Below are 19,264 nucleotides of genomic sequence, written 5' to 3'. Positions count from 1 at the left end.
GACTAGACACTTTGCATCTAGGACACCGCCACTCTCCATATTTTTAACCAGGCAGTTTACCTCATGAATAAAATAATGGCTAGGACTAACTGACCTGTTTTAATCCACTTTCACTCACATCTACACACAATAGGCCCCTACCCCCACTGCACCAACCGGCAGGAACAAAAGATCCCCGCTAAAGAGCCCTGGTTTGGGAGCCCATCAGGTATTGCAGCGCTGACCTGATGAGGGGCAAGCTCATATGATGAAGCATGATAGCTAGCTCGCTGGGTGTGTGAGAGCTCTAGTTCCGTAAGGGGATTCCCCCTCCCCTTCTCCTTTCACTTCTTCTTCCTACCTGGAGTAAGTGCAGGATTAATTTTTACCCTCACCTTTCAGTATCTCCTCCCTTGCCCTTTTCTTTGTTTCTGAGGAACCTTGTACCTTGTTTGCATATAAATAGAAATAATAGAAGGATTGTCACTAACCGGGATAAAGACCGCTTTGGTCGAAACGCGTTGCTTAAGAATTGGTGATGGTGATCTCTGACATCTAATGGAATATAACAGCCTAAAATATAACTTCTGGAGTGCAAGTATAATTTTTGTTGGAGGAATAATTGCGGAATTCGATTCCTTTCCGCAATACTTGCACCGGTCGAGAGCGCACTGATAGATGAATCAATTGTTGGTATATGTATACTGGGTATAATGTACCAAAATAAAATATGTTCTGAGAACAGCTTTAATTTTACTCTGTGATCTGCCTTTCACATTGGCTGCTAGCTCTGGCAGCAGGAGTTCTGCTGCCAGAACTCCACTTTAATTAGTTATTATAGTTGAGCAGCTATGTCTTTGTTTTATTTCAGGTGACTAGGTTAGTCGCAAGTCACCTGCAATAAGGAAATTAGAGATGGGGTTTTATACAGAGATTGCAATATTCTATGTGTTTTATGGTAGTGAGTATTGAATCCCAAATACAATAGACACCTACACTGTATTTAGTGGACTGCTCTCACCTGTCATTCGCCAGTATTTTTGTCAAGCCTTATGTCATTTCATGAACAAGTATGTGCTTGAATATCTAGCCTAAAGTCGTATTCCAATATTTCTCTTTGGCAATAGTCAAATGGTTTTACATGCATATTGTAATGCCAAATCGGCTATTTTTTAAAAGAGGATCTCCTTCTTGTAGCATAATGAAAGATGAACACATGTATTTCAATCTTCTGCTGGGTGAAGTCCAAACTCAAAACTAAGAGGCTAATTAGCCGCCCTGACCAATGTCGCGGTAAAGCATCTATTTCAAACACTGTTAAAAAAACAAAATTGTATGGAAAATGTTTGTGTGTATTGCAGATTGGGTATTGACCTTGCTACTCTTTCAATAAAAAATTGTTTCTTCTTATGTTTCAAAAGAAATTTACCAAAGCAGCCGATTACCTTTAATGAGGCCCTTCCTGCTGGATCCTTGATATTTGCATTACGAGCAACGGATCAAGATATAGATGACATTGTACGCTATGAATTTGTGGATAATTACAAAGGTTTTTCTATTAATGAAGGTAATGTTATACTTATTTAGAATAGTGGAAAGGTGCTTGATCAATAAGTAATTATATTTTTTAGAGTTGAAATGTATGAATATTTTTAATAGAATTAATTCCTGTTAATATTTTGAAGATGATTATCAACTCGTTGTTATTATTTTTCTTGTTGTTATACGTTTATTATCTTGGTAAGGAGGCTGCCCTGTTTCTCAATATTCTTCATTTAGCTTCAAACTATGGCATCATCTTCTCCTAAAACTACAAAAAATATCTGAACCCCCTAGTTTAGTAATAATGCCTTTGTTTCAGACGACAATGGTGTAAAATATGTGTTGATGCTACATTTGTCGTCCTGGTGACAGCCCATATTTGTTTTAGAGTCCATTACCATTATTTCATTTTCATTTTCAATTCCTCTCAGTTTGAAGGAGGCATAAGGAAATCCTCCAATACACTTCAAATTATTTCCCATTTTGTTTTTTGTAACAGAAAGGTGTCTTCAACATCTCCTGCTTCCGTTTTATTCTGGCACTGATAGATGGACTAAGCCTATTCCATTTTCTTTTTGCAGTGGAGATACTTCTGTCCGGAATTCATCATTGTTCCTCAACATTGATATTACTATGTAGCATTCTGTCTACTTGTGGCTCTGGTTCATGGAGCACAATAAGTGTGTATATGGTCGCCCATCCACAGTTGATTGCTGTATCGAACCATCCACTATACCTCCCCATGCAGCAAGAGATACTGTCCATTCAAGGCATTGTGATTCCCCCACCAGGTACTTAGAGGTGGCCTGACAGTGTTCCTACTCATTCCATATACTAGTGTTGCCTTGTCATCCAGCAGTATACCCAATAGCTTATGCAGTCTTAGAATGAAGCGTTTCAGATTACTTGAGACTGGAATAGGTGAACAGCAGTTACTCCTTCGAGGTCTTTAGTTTTTCCGCTTTCAAATGCTTTAATGACCCTAGAGCTAATTGAAGAATACGACCTAATCCTGCACATTAAGTGCCTGCTTAGAAAAGTAACAATTATCCTCTACCCAATGAAAAACACTGTACAAGGGCATATTCTAGCCATAGTCTTATTATAAAAAAAATTAGGATTTTAATCAGTTACAGATCACAACAGATTGAACTGGTATGTCATGATGATCTCATTTAGGATGGTGACACTTCATGGGATTATCTTGATGCTTATATAGAGAGATTTAGAGTTTAATCCACTTAAACAGCTGAATATGTTGGTTAACTCACACCAATCATGTTATCCCATGAAAGATGTATTCAATTTGCGACCCGGGTAAGCCATTCTATGGTACAGGAAGGTCTTAATCATTTCTAAAAATCAAGACTAGTTGAAAACTGAAGATTGCTGCACTTCAGAAAATTATATCTGTTTGCACCTGAAATTGTTGTAGCCCTATTGAACAAAAAGGAAAAATGTAGATTCTTAGAGGAGGTTGCATGCTGAATATCTTGTCACTGGACCTGTTCTGGACTCTAGCCTCAACCTCAAGGAATACATTACTAAGAAAATAAAGACAGACGGTTAGAGGTAGTATGTGTTTGCTCTACTAAACAAAGTGAAACATTTAGTCTGAGAAACCGACTCCAGAACTACTGTTTAAGCCCTGTAAATTGTGGCCCTGTCTAAGACACAACACACCCATTAACTTCTTCCTACACACCATACCATGCCTCATCAAGGGTCTGAAGACAAGGAACATGTTCCCTCCAGCTCTGTTAGTTCGCAAGACATGATAGAATACAGAAAACTGGGACCTTGAAAGAGAAGGTAAACAGGACAATAGACAATATGCACTTGTACCCACAAAACTATGTTTCTCAGGCTCACATGCACAACCCCAGCTATTATATGGCCAGCACAATCAGGGGCATTTTCAGGGAAATGGTGGAAAACCAGGTATTTAATCCTACCTGTATGGAGTTCCCAGCTGTTGTTGTGATGCTTCGTTATTAGCTTCAGTTCTATCACATTTGTTGTTTTCCCCTCTGCTCATGTTCCCTTCATTTCTCTAGTATACTTACCTGCTGTTTGTGGTTACATGCTTTGTTACCTTCTTTTTAATGTGCCTGTTTGTACAGACCTTCCCTCTCCTGGTGTAGCATTAGCATTTCTTCTTCAGTTCCTGAAGAGGGTTTGCACTTTGCAGTCAGGTGAGGGCAAGTTACAGCAACCCCTCTGCTTGTACAAGCTAAAGCTCAAACTTTTTACCATTCAATCTAATTCCTGCCCCATTACGCCAAACCTTTAGTAATTTGTGCTCTCTTCTCCGTAGGTGGAACATTTATGTTCAGAGTTTGGCCTTGAGATGCTGTGCCCCTGGAGTTCTGTCTGGGATTTCTGAACACCAGAATGCAGGAGTGTGCGTCACTCTCTCTCCCTCCTTACTCCTTTCCCCCCATAGTCAGGGTTCCAAACATCCTAGACCTAGTGCGAGGGGTTGATTTTGACCTCTAGTGGGGAGATGAAGGGATTAACTTCGACATTCACTCATTTAAATTACTGTGTATTTGACTCCTATATAGAACTCCAACTCCATTGGCATCTCATACCACCTCGCACAGTCCTCAAAATCAGTTGCATCATGCACAAAGCTTTTGTAGAAAAATGCTACTTTGTACATGACCACCCCCATTTCTTTGTACTGATGATGCTGTTTGTTGACTGTGTGCACCTGCAGTCAATTAACCAGACTCAGTTGCATGTGCTCTGACCCCTAAAACATGTCAATATTGGCTATACTCCTAATTGGCATATTTAAAATACCTATCAGTCCCTAGTACATGGTACAGTGAGTACCCAGGGCCTGTACATTATTCACTAGTGGACTGCAGCACCCATTGTGCCACCCATTACAGTGGTAGTGCAAACATTACTGTAGGCGTACCATTGTATTCTGGCTGTGCAGTTTTAAAACTGTAAATCTGACTTGTCAAATGAATCCCTTTTGCCATTCTTAAACTATCCTTTTAAATATTAATAAGTTGACCGTAGACCGTATATAGGCCTTACTGCTCATAAAGCACAGTGTGTGGAATTAAAAAGTAAAACATGTAACAGTTTAATGTTAAACTTGTCTTTACAGTAAAAAGACCCCAAAATCAATTTTCAGTATAGCAGGGTTGCTGCTCTATAGGAAAGCATTGGGATACAATATTCTTAACAACAATATTTTTTCATTAGAATATTTTTGTGTACAATATTTTTTTCCTATATTTGTGTCTCTTGCTATTTTGTACAAACACCATTACCGAGTTCCTGCGACCCGTGCTGTGTACTCCACTTAGCATCCTGAGAAGCTTGGGACTTTGAAACATTTTGGCTACGAAGACTGCCAGAGGGCCGACACTGGGCCAAATATTCAGGTTGCTACCACTCTGAGCGTCTTCTGATGCAGCAAATCTGTTTCAGCAGGACATTACAGAGAAGGTATCTGGTATTTTGGAGACCTGTTCGGCTACAGTTTGCAGCCTTGCTGCACTGGAGGAATGTGAGCTCTAAAACAGTGACAAAGTCTGAACGTAGAAAGCATCAAAAGTATCTGGCCTGCGAGGAAACTTTCTTCAGCAGAAATGTTGAATTCTGCCACTCTGCTTTCCCATTAAATGCAACAGCTTCAATGGGACATTGTCCAATGGTTTCCCAGCCTCATGGAGTCCTTCTCAGCCTCATCCTACTGCCTTATCCTGCTGAGGATTTTTGACTTCCACTTTAGAGACTACATAGGAAGGTTAATCTTTGGACCAGGTCAAACTTGGTTTCTGTTTCCCACACCTAACTACTTGTTGGTGCGTAATGCTTTTTGGCGATATTTCTATTAAAAAAGTTACAAAATCATATCTTTGGTTCCCCTTATTATATTTTTGTTATTTTAGTGTAATTTTGTTTATTAAATCATTCTCTATTTCATGGACTGGACTGGGACTTTCATTGTGTGGTGTTTTTGACTTCTTAATATTTTTGTACATATGGTAGATCAAGAAATCAGCAAAGTGGCTATGTAAATAGGTTGCATCTTTAACACTAAAGATGCATGGTTTGGGCATTATATAAACTTCTATATAGAATATGATCAAAACCTTTTCACAACATTGAACTACCTCATAAAACAAGAATTTGTATGGTACAAGAAACTAAGGATTTAACTGATTTAGAGTGTGGCGTAGATGGTATTCCTTTACAACATACTCTTTGCACCAAATTGAAGTTCCACTGGTCTTATTTACAGAGAGGCAGAGATTAAGTATGCTCGCAGCAGAGACTACTATGTCTCTGTCATTGACATACTTCTTTTTGATGGCCCAACAGAGTAAATTCCGGAAAGGATTGCCCATTTGACCGCCCACCCGATTTAGATGAGGTGGTCCAATTGTCAGTTTTACTCTCCTTAACTGTTGTGAAAAACCTGGTGGCAAGAGACAGTAAAACATTTTAAATGGCACCCACTCCATGGGAGAAAACTCCCATAGTTTGGAGGGCATTATTTTGTTTTCAAACACAAAATCTCACTTTGGAATTTTGGTATTGAAAAAACAAACCCATGTTAAAAGTTTGACGAACTGTACCATTATTTTGACGGTACCACCCTTCAAACCTTCAACACATTGATATAAACCACCTTGACAGTGGTTCCTGCTAGTGTTATAAGATGTCTACTGGGCTGGTGGACATCTCTAAATTCGGAGTAGTTTTCTTCCATCAGGGCGTTGGAGTATTTTACACCAGTGTATTGATGGAGTAATTAGGGACTCCGAAGTCTCAGGCCTAAATGATAACATAGGGAGTACAATATAATCACAGTCCACTTTCCTAACAATACGTGCCTTGAATCATGCCTCATCTGAAGCCCTCATCCAAATAAAAATGAGCTTTTGAAACGTGTTGGATGAATATACTCCTATTTTTAGCAGTGACAATAAAAATGTTCACGTAATTCAAGGAAAGGTTGATGATTGGCTACTTATTGCTCTGAACACATTTGCCTCCATTACAGCATAGGTCTCTCATCATCTTAAACCACATGAACCCTGGTTTTTATAGACCTAAATAGCTTTAAAAGAATGAATCAGGCGTGAGCGATTATGATGGCATAATTACTGCACAATCACGCTATCTGGCATCTCTCCGCCACTATAAACAAATGATTATCACAAATCAAAGATCTATCCTGCTACCAATGCTTTCAAAGAGATTTAAAAAATTGGCCATTCTTTCACTCAATCAAGCTGCAAGAAAAACAATATCTCCAAACCCACTGAATTTTGCAATAAATTAGATCAATTGTTCCTTAAGAAAACTGATACTTTCTGTTTCAATTTTAGTATAAACCCAGCTACTATGACTGATATGGATGATGTTATTCAAAATCATGCCTCTCCACCTCATATTATTCTTTTAGGTATTGAGCATCTTGCCTCTCCTATTACTACATGATGGAATGCTTCCCTCAAAGCTGCCATGGTCTCCCTTAGCCTGTAACCATACCGTGGTTAGGCCTGTTCTAAAACCAAATGTCTGCTGACCCTCACATTCCAAGCAGCTATCACCCAATCTCATTGCTGTCAGTTTCCATCAAAATACTTAAAAAACATTAACAATGATCTTTCATCTTTTCTTGACTCAAATTCCATCTTCAACCATGTACAAACAGGCTTTAGAACACTTTATAGCACAGTCAACACCTGAAGCAGTGGTTGACAAATTGGCTTGGGTTTTAGCTCAGGGTGACTGTGCAGCAGTATTATTTCTCAACTTTTCCACAGCCATTGACACAATTTACCATGAAGTAATTTTAAATCGATTTCACAGAATTGGGGGTTGATTCCGATCCTGTATTTTTTTTTCCCGTACGACTCGTATCCGTATTTTTTTCCGTACGAATCGTACAAGTCACGTCCGACCCGTGAAGTACGATCCGTACGGGAAAAAGTACATACGAATCGCAGCGGGAAAATTAGTACGAGATGGACCCGGACACTTCTCCGTATAAATCGTAAAAATGAAGTCCGACCGTACTAGTACGATCCGGACCGGCGTTGCAATTTACGATGTGTACAGAAAACGTCCCGTACACGGGGAATGACTTTGCCCACTATGAAGCGAAGTTTGTACACACCGTACCCCCAGCGTGAATGTATGGTGCGTACCCACAGCGCGTAGGTATGCACCGTACCCCCAGCGCGTAGGTACGCACCGTGCCCCCAGTGCGAATGTACGGTGCGTACCCCCAGCGCGTAGGTACGCACCATACCCCCAGCGTGTAGGTAGCACCGTACCCCCCCGGCGAATGTACGGTGCGTACCCCCAGCGTGTAGGTAGCACCGTACCCCCCCGGCGAATTTACGGTGCATACCCCCAGCGCGTAGGTACGCACTGTACCCCCAGCGCATAGGTACGCACCGTACCCCCAGTGCGAATGTACGGTGCGTACCCCCAGCGCGTAGGTACGCACCGTCTCCCCCGCGTAGGTCCGCACCGTACCCCCAGTGCGAATGGACGGTGCGTATCCCCAGCGCGTATGTACGGTGCGTACCCCCAGCGCATATGTATGCACCGTACCCCCAGCGCATAGGTACGTACCGCCCCCGCGTAGGTATGCACCGTACCCCCAGTGCGAATGTACGGTGCGTACCCCCAGTGCTTATTTACACACCATACCCCCAGCGTGTAGGTAGCACCGTACCCCCCCGGCGAATGTACGGTGCGTACCCCCAGCACGTAGGTACGCACCGTACCCCCAGCGCGTAGGTACGCACCGTATGCCCCCCGCAGGTACGCACCGTACCCCCAGTGCATAGGTACGCACCGTACCCACAGTGCGAATGTACGGTACGTACCCCCAGCACGTGTGTACGGTGCGTACCCCCAGCGCGTACGTACGCACCGTACCCCCATTGCGAATGTACGGTGTGTACCCCCAACATCATGTATGTACGGTGGATGTTGCGGGTACGCGATGTTGCGGGTACACACGTACAGACGCGATGGGCGGTCTACGCACCCGCACCGTACATAGCAATGTCTGTGTATGCGCCGTACATACACAACGCATGGGGGTGTGTGGCTGTACGACTCGTACCCCTGTACCGTACTGAACCACGGACACTGTAAAACAGCACAAGGAGGGCCTATTGGACTCGCACAACACCACAAAACACGTCTACACTGCACAAAAAATGAAAAGGACTGACCTGGACACATCCAAACAGGCAAACAGTGGGGCAACCTCACAACCACCCCTTATAACACACCCACCAAAAATTCAAACTGAGCCCCACCCACAAATGGACCAATAAAAAGGGACCACACACACAAACCATGAGCCTTTGCAACAGACTCACCACTGCTACAGAGCACACACAAACCACTGCACCCATCCACCTAAACATATACACCTACACACACACTCCTTCACACATACCCCCTCTCCACATTCATACCCACACCGTCACATTCAGACCCACACACCCACAACCATCCACACCCTCACCCCACACCATGCCCACCGACAAGAATCCAAAGTTCACAAGGGAGGAGCTGGACATCCTTGTCAATGAAGTCATCAGAGTTGAGCCACAGCTGTTTGGAACATTGGTCAGACAGACCAGCATAGCTGAAAAATCACGCCTGTGGCAGAGGATCGTCGAGAGGGTGAATGCTGTCGCACCCATCAGAAGGACCAGGAATGAATGCCAAGCCAGGTGGTACGATCTGCGGAGGGTGGTCAAGAGGAAAAGGAATGAAGAGCACGCCCAGACCAACATCACTGGAGGTGGCGCGCCCCGCAGACCAGTACATTACCATCCCTGGGAGGAGAAGGTGATGGCCATGCTTCCGCCGGTGGGAGTACATGGACTCCAAGGACCTCCAGAGCCTGGTGAGTACACAAACCACTTACGTAACATGGGGGTAATGGCATCCACACCCCAACTACACCTAATGCACGCAACTACCCCCAAGCCCTCACCCGCCAGAACCACAGTCACAAACAACGCAAATGCCAATAACATGTGTATGCCCCATCGAGAAAGCAAGGCCATGCCATGTCCCATGCTACACGAAGCACCAACTCAAGAATGGATGTCCCGTATGCTGGGAGGGTGGGTGCACAAAAACGCATGTTTAAATTCCAAATCAGACACAATTGCCCTCATCCCATATGGCCCAGCTACATACCCATGCACCATGTGCAATGCACAGGGATTGGGAAAGTACTGACAAGATAGCTCACACTTGGCCCTGGTGTAGGCAGCACAAGGCCCTCCTGTGACCAGTGCAAACACAAACACCAACACAACAAGGTCAGATTTCTAGGATAGGAACTCACACTCACTGTCATGGCAGCATGCTCCACGGGGGGACAGCTACATTACCTGGGAGCCCCAGGGCCAAATCACACTACACCCACCAGCAGGCCCTGTCACACACACCCCTTACACAAGCACACACCACCAGGACAGGCAATGGATTTACCCACTGCCACAATGGACATGTAACACAACAACACCAATACATAGCCGAAGAAGCATCCAAATCACAAATGAACTTGTCAAAGACTCAGGCGAACATATCAATCTGTCCCCCGCAACATACCCATACACAAGTGAACATTGAGGAGAATGCTAGGCACATACAACTACCTGGAGGAACTGTGCCAACTTGAATGTGTATGAAACATGCATGTTGCATTAAACAGCTTTAACATTGTCTCTCTCTCACACACAGGGCAATGTGATGAACATCCCCCGAACAATGGGAGGGAAGAATCACAGTCACCGGTTCGGGAGGAACCAGATCCCACCAGCAGCGACGCCTCTCAACACTCCACGGATGACCCCGACCGACCTGGACCCTCTGGTGTCCAAGCCCCTGCATCACCTGGTTCAGGAACATCTGTGCCAACCACCACCCCCATTCCTGCCACATCACAGGAGACACCGAGGATCTCTGCCCGCAGTGAACAACTGAGCCAGTCTGACCAGGAGGGACAAGGTTCGCCGGGCACCCAGGAGGAGGCAGACAACACCACCACTGCCATCCCTCAGGGGTCCCGTAGACCCGATGTGCCCAGAATGGCAGGCCAGGCTCGTGTGGGCAGGGGTGGTGGGGGTGGAGGCAGGCGGAGGCGAGAACCTGACCAGCCAGCTGAAGGGACCGGTATGTCACACATACACAACATCATGGACGCATACCGGCGTGACACCAGGGAGATCAGCCAGGTAGTGGGGACCCTCACAGAGATAAAGGGGACCATCACAGAGATGAAGAATTAGCAGGCCGAGCAACACGCCAGTCAACAAGAACACAAAGGATGGATGGAGGCAAGACTGGCTGAGCTCCTGGCGGTGCAAATGGACATAAGCCATTCACTCCGTCGGATCGCCGACAACATGGGCAACCCTCCCTGTGACACCAGGCGCAGACCAGCACCAGCCACAGGGAGGGAGGAGGAGGAGGATTCGTCCGACGGAGCGTCCCAAACATCGTCCAGGCCTGCATCTGAGGGTCCCCGGAGAAAGGTTGGTCGCCCACGGAAAAGACCGTGAGAGGCAGTGGGCCATCCACATCTCCCAGGTCACCTGGCCAGGCACCTGGCCTTCATGTGCGACAGCATCACCCCATTGACTGACATCATCTGCCACATGGACTTGCTAGTCACAGTCTGACCAATGATGCCAAACACTGTGGGCTGGACTCTGATGACTTCAAATGCCAAGGATCCCATCTCCCCCTGTGAACTTTGGATTCTATGGTCCCTGAATTTCCCCATTTTCTGTGCACAAATCACGCCCCAGAGCTCGAAATTTCATGTTGCAGTCATTTAGCATGAGTCCACAACCTACGTGTGGGGATATGTTCAAGTATGCCTGAGTGTGGAACTAACTCCAGCCATCCATACACTTGGATCTGAGTCCGGTCGATGACACACATGGCTCACAATGTATCACAAAATACAGACAAGGAGCCTAACACTCACCCGTGATGGCCTCAAGCTGCTGAGGGGGGGCTTGCTATATTGCTCTGATAGACCAATTTGGTAGAGTTACATGAAGGTGTAGAGGTCATGGGTCATGTTGATGTGCCCGGGGAGGGAGTACCAGGTCTGTTTTGCGAGGTGGGAGAACTATCTCCTGCATGCAGAGGTTATGTGGATGTGATGAATGGTGGCCAGGGCAAGGTGGGCTGCATGGAATAGGGCCAATGGGGTGTTGGATGACACGCGTCCAAGGTCGGTTTGGGTCTGGAGTTGTGGACTGCCTCCTGAGTGTGGGTGAGGAGTCTGAAGGTGATACTGCAGCACACAGTGAGCCATTGTACCTCTCTCAGGTGGACGGTGATGTGGCTGGGGAGGGGGATGTTGCAGATGAGGTGTGCGGATGCACCCTGGATGTGGACAACTTCTCCTGCAGTTGTCCTGTTGTGCTCCGTAGAGGCCGGTGCTGTAGTTTAGCTGGCTGGTGTCGTGGACCAGCGGGACGGTCTGTCTTGCCTTGGAGTGGATCCACCTGTGGGTCATTTGCAGCATGTGGAGGGTGTTGCAGCATGAGGGACAGATGCTGGTGAGTTGCATGGTAATTGTGAGCGATGGGTCCATGATGAACACCCGCTTGCGTGTGTGGCCACTGGGTGCTGGTGCGGTGCACAGACCAGTGGGACACAAGGAGTTGACCCAGCCGTAAGGGGACAATCCTCAGATGATGACCTCTGTCCTGTCCAAGTCCAGCCTCAGGTGGCTGATGTTCAGCCATTCGTCAACGGATCTCATGCCTTCTTGAAGTTTGAATCTGGCAATGGCTGGGTCTTTGGTGAGTTTGAGGAGCAGCTGGGTGTCAATGGCATACGAGATGATGATGAGGTCGTGTGCGCATGTGATGGTGGAGAGGGGAGTCATGGAGACATTGAAGATCGTCACGCTGAGAGAAGCACCCTGTGGCATGGGCCAGATGACCCCAGTGTACTACATGTTGCAGGGTGGAGGCAGACTCCCTGGGCCTTGCTGGTGAGCGACTTTCAGATTTAACCCTGGGCCCTCCTGTGGATACCAGTGTTGGAGATGTGTGAGCTGACAGTGTGGTAGCACATGGTGTAGAATGCCATTGAGAGGTCAAGGGTGGTGGCCTCACCATTGTCGAGCATGGCAAAGTTGTCGTTGTTGGTGGCAATGCTGACGGTTGCAGTGGTGTGATTACTGTGGAAGATGGTCTGGTGCCGGTTGCCTGGAGATGGTTGCATGGAGCAAAATTGTCTTTTGCTTGTTGAGTGTCTTCCTGATGACATTTGCTGGGTAGGGAAGCAGGGTGATGTATCAGGAGATCCTGCGGTACTGCCGTCCGTTGTTTAAGAAGGGCCTGGGGCTCTGCATACCTCCTGCACCCATGGAATGTGGCAAACTCAAAGGAGACATTCAGGACGCGCTGGACGTGGGCTTCAAGGATGTGGAATGATGTGGTTTAGATGTTGTGTGGGAAGGGGCCTGATGGAGAGTCAGAGTGTATGTTGCACATGAGCCAGGTTGTGTCATTGCTGCTGATGGGAGTCCATAACCTGATGGGGGTTTGTCCTGCGGATAATAGTGCTGTCTGCCTCTGGATGCCAAGGCTGTCATGTATGTCCATGAGCTTGCAGTGGTACAAAGTTGCAAGGGATGGGATCTGCCTTGCAAGGGTGGGGTGTCTTGGATGGAGATCTGCTGTCAGTTCACTCACAATGCTGATGAGCTCCTTGATGTCGTGTGTTTGGATGTCTCGCCACTATCTGAAGGATCTCCACTTGTCCTTGCTGATGATATGGTGATGGCTGTGTGTGGTGTTTACCCGGGCTGTAAGGCAAATGATGGCTCTTTGTGTTGCAAGGTTTGCACAAGAGTCCGGCTAAGTCTGTAGGAGTCTAGTAGGTCTACCTTGTCCCAGATGCCTTAACTGTTGTTCTGCTTCACAGGAAAGTCCGTCAATGTGGCAAGATTGTTGGATCAGATGCTGATCCAGTGCGTGAGGTTGCAGGGTGTGGCGGGGTGTTATTTTGAGTGTCCCACACAGCTTGTCTGTGGTGACTTACATCAAGCATCTTTGGAGGATCAGTAGCGGGGTGTGGGGCAGTGTGTTGCTTGTCAGAGACGTGGATTCAAATGTTGATGGACCAATGATGGATGGTGGTGTGGTTCCCCTCCAGCAAGAAGTTACTGGCCCCCACCCACATGTAGCCCGTGGAGGTGAAGGCGTGCGTGCAGATGTACGTGTTGATGGCTTAGCGGAATAGTGGATGTAGGCCCGCAGATCTGTAGAGGAGTGTTACACTGAGGGCTGCCATGGAGTTGCAGCAAACCCTGATTTGTGACTCTGAGGGTGTACTTGTGAATAAATAGCAATTCATCCCCCGGGATTGGTGTTGCCGTCCCTGCGGGTGATCTTGTATCTGTCTGAGATGGCAATGAAGACGTCATGTTCTGAGGATGCTTTTGTCCAGGTTACTGTCATGAAGGTGATGTGTGGGGCTCTTTGGTTGAGGAGGTAACAGAGTCCAATGGCGTGCTGGTGGACGGAGCGGGTGTGGGGAAGGAGGCACGTTACCTGGTTGTTCTGACAGGGTCTTGTAGGCTGGGCAGCGCTGTGTAGGCAGTTGGAGTAGCACACTCAGCATGCAAAGGTGTCGTGTGTGTGCTTAGGGGTTGCCTGATAGCAGGAGGATGATTGTCACGATGACATTGCTTGGAGAGTGGCTGCAGCATGAGCCTGTTGTGTGACGTGGGTCATGCAAAGACTAGAGGGTCGTGCACTGTGTATGTTGCAGGCGCAGACGTTCCTGCCTTTGGTACGGCGCTGGGGCTACAGTGGCACAGAAAAGCTGCTGCCTGCATTTCAAATGGGTGGAGGGGGAAGGGCAGAACATTTTTGAGGCGTGGGAGTTGCAGAATCAGGGCACTCGGTGGGGCGGTGCCGCAGGTGAGGCAGCAGCAGGCGGAAGGGGTTAGAAATTAGGCAAAAATTAGCACACAAAGACAAGGTCTGAAAGTCACAGTGCAACAGGTGTATGTAAAGGAAGAAGTGTCAGGTTATTCATGGGTCACTATGAGAAAATCTATGAACAATCACCATAAATTACAGCCACTGGATCAGGCAACAAAATGCGGAGATGCGCCAAGGAGACACACCATCAGCAGGCGTTCACGTCCCGTTGTGGGGAGCAACATGCACAAATACATACCCAACCAGGTACTTCATGCACAATAGAGATCATTAGCCATAAAGCACTGCATGCATGTTGCCAAAGTACACATACACACAGATGCTCAATCTTTGACTATTATGCCATAGATGACGCATGCAAACTGTCAAGAGAGCTGCAGTGACAAAGATGAGGCACTTTGGATTGTGCTGAACACCTTTATTCCACATACACACACAAAGGGATATGCATCCATATTAACAGACTCACAGGTCAGTTGACAGAACATGTGCGACATACGCTGGACACCCCCTGCACAACACGGATGATGTAAATCCCAATGAACTGGCACACAAGTTAAGGGGATGAGCCAAACACATCCTGCTGCACACCGAGAGGCTGCAATTCCCCATGGAGCCTGTTGTTGTGATGTCCCCCACTATGTCCACCCGTAGCATCTGCAATGTTTCAGAGGCAAGGTTTACACACATTGATGCCTTCATCAGACGCCACACTCCACTACAGATGACTGTCAAGAAGGGTGACTATCATGTCATGGGAGTGATGCTACATGTGATATGCTCCATGGTGATAAGACATGTATGAATGGTACCACAACATGCACAGAAGAAGTCCCCACACATTCCAAACCCGTACCACCACAAAAAATCCTTTCTGCAAACCTTCCCAAGACTGACCTTTCCACATGTCCCTGCATGGAACGCTGATTCAGCACACGTTCCAATCCTCATGAGGAATAGCAGGAGGACAACGATGACACGAGCACACAACAGGCGCAAAATACCTGGGAATGACAGACACACAAGAAGTCACCTAAAACAATTATCACCGCACACATGGACATTTACCAAACATTAACTATGTTTGACACATGTAAATTGCTAAGAAAGTCGCTCCGCAAAACTGTGTGGCATGACATCATCACTCGAGTGACACATCAGAACACACATGAAAGTCACTTTGCATTCAGTCATCTGGACACACACATTGCAACACATGCCACTCAATGCTACAAGCTTGCACACTCATACCCAGTGACTCACCATTATGAGAAGAAGTTGCGTATGAGCTGACTCCGGATATCATCCTCCTCCTCCTCCTCATCACTAGCCTCGTGAGCAAGCCCTTGATCCTCCACGGGTGGATTTTCCTGCTCATCCGGATCCAGGATGAGTGGCACTGCCTTCTCAACTGCCATGTTGTGCAGCAAGCAGCACACGAGGAAGATTCGGCAGACCTTCTCCGGGGCATAAGGGAGGGACCCGCCTGTCTTGTCCAGGCACCGGAATCGGCTCTTCAGGAGGCCAAACGTCCTCTCAATCACTCGCCTGGTCTGGCCGTGTGCATTGTTGTACCTGTGATCTACAGCTGTTCTTGGGTTGCGGAGAGGTGTCATTAGCCATGGCATGTTGGGATATCCAGAGTCCCCTACATGGAAACATCATGTAAAAAAGCGGGTCAGGAGATGCCGTAAGAGCCAAAGATACCGCAACACACAGGACAAACAGAGTATACCCACCAACAAGACATGCTCGATCGTTGTGCAGCCGCAGCTTCATTTGAGGCACCCTGCTATGCCTCATGATGTAGGCATCGTGTGCTGATCCTGGAAAACGTGCACAGACATGGGAAATCAGCATGTTAGCAAGACACACCACAAGGGCATTAATCAAGTGGTATTGTTTTCTATTGCAATAGACTTGTTCCTGTGCCTGTGGTGGTACCAAAGCCACATGTGTACCATCAATGGACCCAATGACATGGGGCATCCCTCCCAGGGCATAGAAATCACCCTTGACATCTGTCAACTGCTCAGGAGTAGGAAATGTGATGAATTCATCAAGGTGCTCCAACATGGCTGCTAAAACATCACGCAGGACACGGCTGAACATTGTCTGTGACATGCCACCAACATCAGCTATGGTGAATTGAAACGTACCTGTGGCAAAAAAATGTAGGGCTGCCATCACCTTCATCTTTGGGGTCAGCGCAGTAGGATACCTGTGTCGCGGTTGGAGGTGTGGTGTCAGCCTGTCGGTCAAGTCCTCAATAAACTGTTGAGTGAATCTGTAACGTCGGATGCAGGCAGGTTCCCTCATGGCACCCAAGTCTGGCATTGGTCTTGGGACAGGCGGTGCCCTGCAAGACATTGTTTGTAAGAATGAAGATTGAGAGTCTGCCAATATCAATGTCAATGAACATAGCACATGCTACACTGCTAATACACATCAGGTAACTATGGAATCGGGTGTGTGCAATACATAACAGGACACATATGCCAGCTTGATGGCACTCCTACAAAAAGCCAGATACACCTGTTGATAGTCACGTCAACATGACATGCCCTGAAATGATTTGGGGCCAGTCTGAGTGAAGAGCCACAGATATCACCGGAGTGACACACAACCACATAGCTGCATTGGAAGGATGTCATCTCATCCAGACAGCTGACTGAAAGGCACACGCACAGGTCACATGGAATGTCAAATGTACATATCAAACACAGTGCGATGAAGGGGTACACGTGACAACACAAAGACACATCCATTGAGACAACGCAGACATGTATGACTGGGAAAATATGATGTCCGATGCACACAGACCCTACAGCCGTGGGAATCCAAATGTGTCATGGTGTGCGTCGATGTGTTCCATGCCCATCTCCACACAGACCCCTGTGATGCACCAACAGCAGATGCAGTTGACGGGACACTGACATCAAGCTCATGGGAACACATGACACACACCTGACATAGTCCCAAAGGGGCACGCTGATCGTGACAGGTCAGTTGATAGAGTGTCCCTGTCCCTGGCATCAGGAGACAGGTGCGGGTGTTGATGAGTGTGCCATCCCACTGCTGCTGTGCATGACACTGTTGGACTACAGACACACATGTGGCAAGTGTCAAGGTGATGTGTGCCACATAGTGCCCCATCACACATGACATGTGTCCACAGGTCATCACACATCAAATGTGCAACTAGATGAGATGACCTGGGCAATATCACTGGCTAACACACCTAGGGCCTGCACATGAAAGTATGCAATGACAAGTACTTGATGGACATCCTTGTGCGACTGGTAGCCCTCCATTCCTGGCATGTGTATGCCTGTATTACCATTGTAAGCGTGTGAAATGCATACCCGTACATGTATGCACTAGTAGTACACGTACCTGTACGTACTAGTAGTACACGTACGTGTACTACTAGTGCGTACCCATAAGGGGATCACAATAGTAGTACACGTACCTGTATGCACTAGTAGTACAGGTACGTGTACTACTAGTGCGTACCCGTAAGGGGATCGCACTAGTAGTACACGTACCTGTACGTACTAGTAGTACACGTACGTGTACTACTAGTGCGTACCCGTAAGGGGATCGCAATAGTAGTACACGTACCTGTACGCACTAGTAGTACACGTACGTGTACTACTAGTGCGATCCCCTTACGGGTACGCATTAGTAGTATATGTACGTGTACTACTACTGTGATCCCCTTACGGGTACGCAATAGTAGTACACGTACGTGTACTACTAGTGCGATCCCCTTACGGGTACGCATTAGTAGTATATGTACGTGTACTACTACTGTGATCCCCTTACGGGTACGCAATAGTAGTACACGTACGTGTACTACTATTGTGATCCCCTTACGGGTACGCACTAGTAGTACACGTACCTGTACGCACTAGTAGTACACATACCACCCTGATTGTAGGTCCACCAAAGGTGCATCATTGTTCTGCCTGACTTTGCAGCAGCTACCACTATGTTTTTCTCCATAGCAGCAAATCTTATTCAGAGGCTTATTGCAGATCCAACCTTGTGAGGCCTCTTATCCAGTGCCCCCCCCCCCGCACCCTCTCCCCACCATTGACGTGGATGCCTCCTCCTCGGACACCGCAAGCCGTCTTGCACCGCTGAACATTTACTATTTACTTTCTCTGAAATCTTTCCTTGCAATTTCTTCAAAGTCTGAAGGTAAGTAGAGTTCAGGCACAATCCACTTAGTGTATCTGAACTGCGCTGTTGGCCATAATGTTTTACTTTGCCTAGGCCTTGCACTATTAGATGTCTGCAGGTTGCAAGTTGCTACTTTTCACTTTAACCTTTTACAATTTCATAGGGTCCGGTTCTACTGATTAGATGTTTTTTGTTTGATGTCATATAATTTATTAAAATGTACTCAATTTTTCTAAATTGGTGTTCTTGTAGTTTCACTGTATTACTGTTTGTGTGCTGCCTAATTACTTTACACATTAACTCTATGTTAGGCCTGACTGGTTTTGTGCCAAGCTACAGAGGGTTAAACACAGGTTAAATTAGTGACTTACGTGGTTCACCCTGAGGAGCTTGTGGCTGTCTCTTGATAAGGGCTCACATCCCCCTTAATCCAAAATCCAATTTCTCACAATGCTGCAGTCAGCCAATCAGAGGGCTTCAAATCTACAGACTCAAAATATATAATGGGAGAAAAAGCTTCCTCAAATTAGTGACTTACGTGGTTCACCCTG

At 46.7% G+C, this 19,264-nt stretch overlaps 1 protein-coding gene across 1 annotated transcript in view; it reads left to right on the top strand.

The window, feature by feature from the left end:
- LOC146855233 (cadherin-related family member 3-like) overlaps positions 1-19,264 on the top strand; it is a 628,588-nt gene that overhangs the window by 264,842 nt on the left and 344,482 nt on the right. The window contains exon 12 of the mRNA XM_085651100.1: positions 1,401-1,546. Within this exon, the coding sequence (XP_085507226.1) occupies positions 1,401-1,546 (146 nt within the window). The remainder of the gene's footprint in view (positions 1-1,400; positions 1,547-19,264) is intronic.

This window comes from Triturus cristatus, chromosome 4_1 (genome assembly GCF_964204655.1).
Source record: "Triturus cristatus chromosome 4_1, aTriCri1.1, whole genome shotgun sequence".
Classification (NCBI taxonomy): domain Eukaryota; kingdom Metazoa; phylum Chordata; class Amphibia; order Caudata; family Salamandridae; genus Triturus; species Triturus cristatus.
The sequence above is the reverse complement of the archived record's forward strand: the minus strand, read 5'-3'. Positions and strand labels throughout refer to the sequence as shown.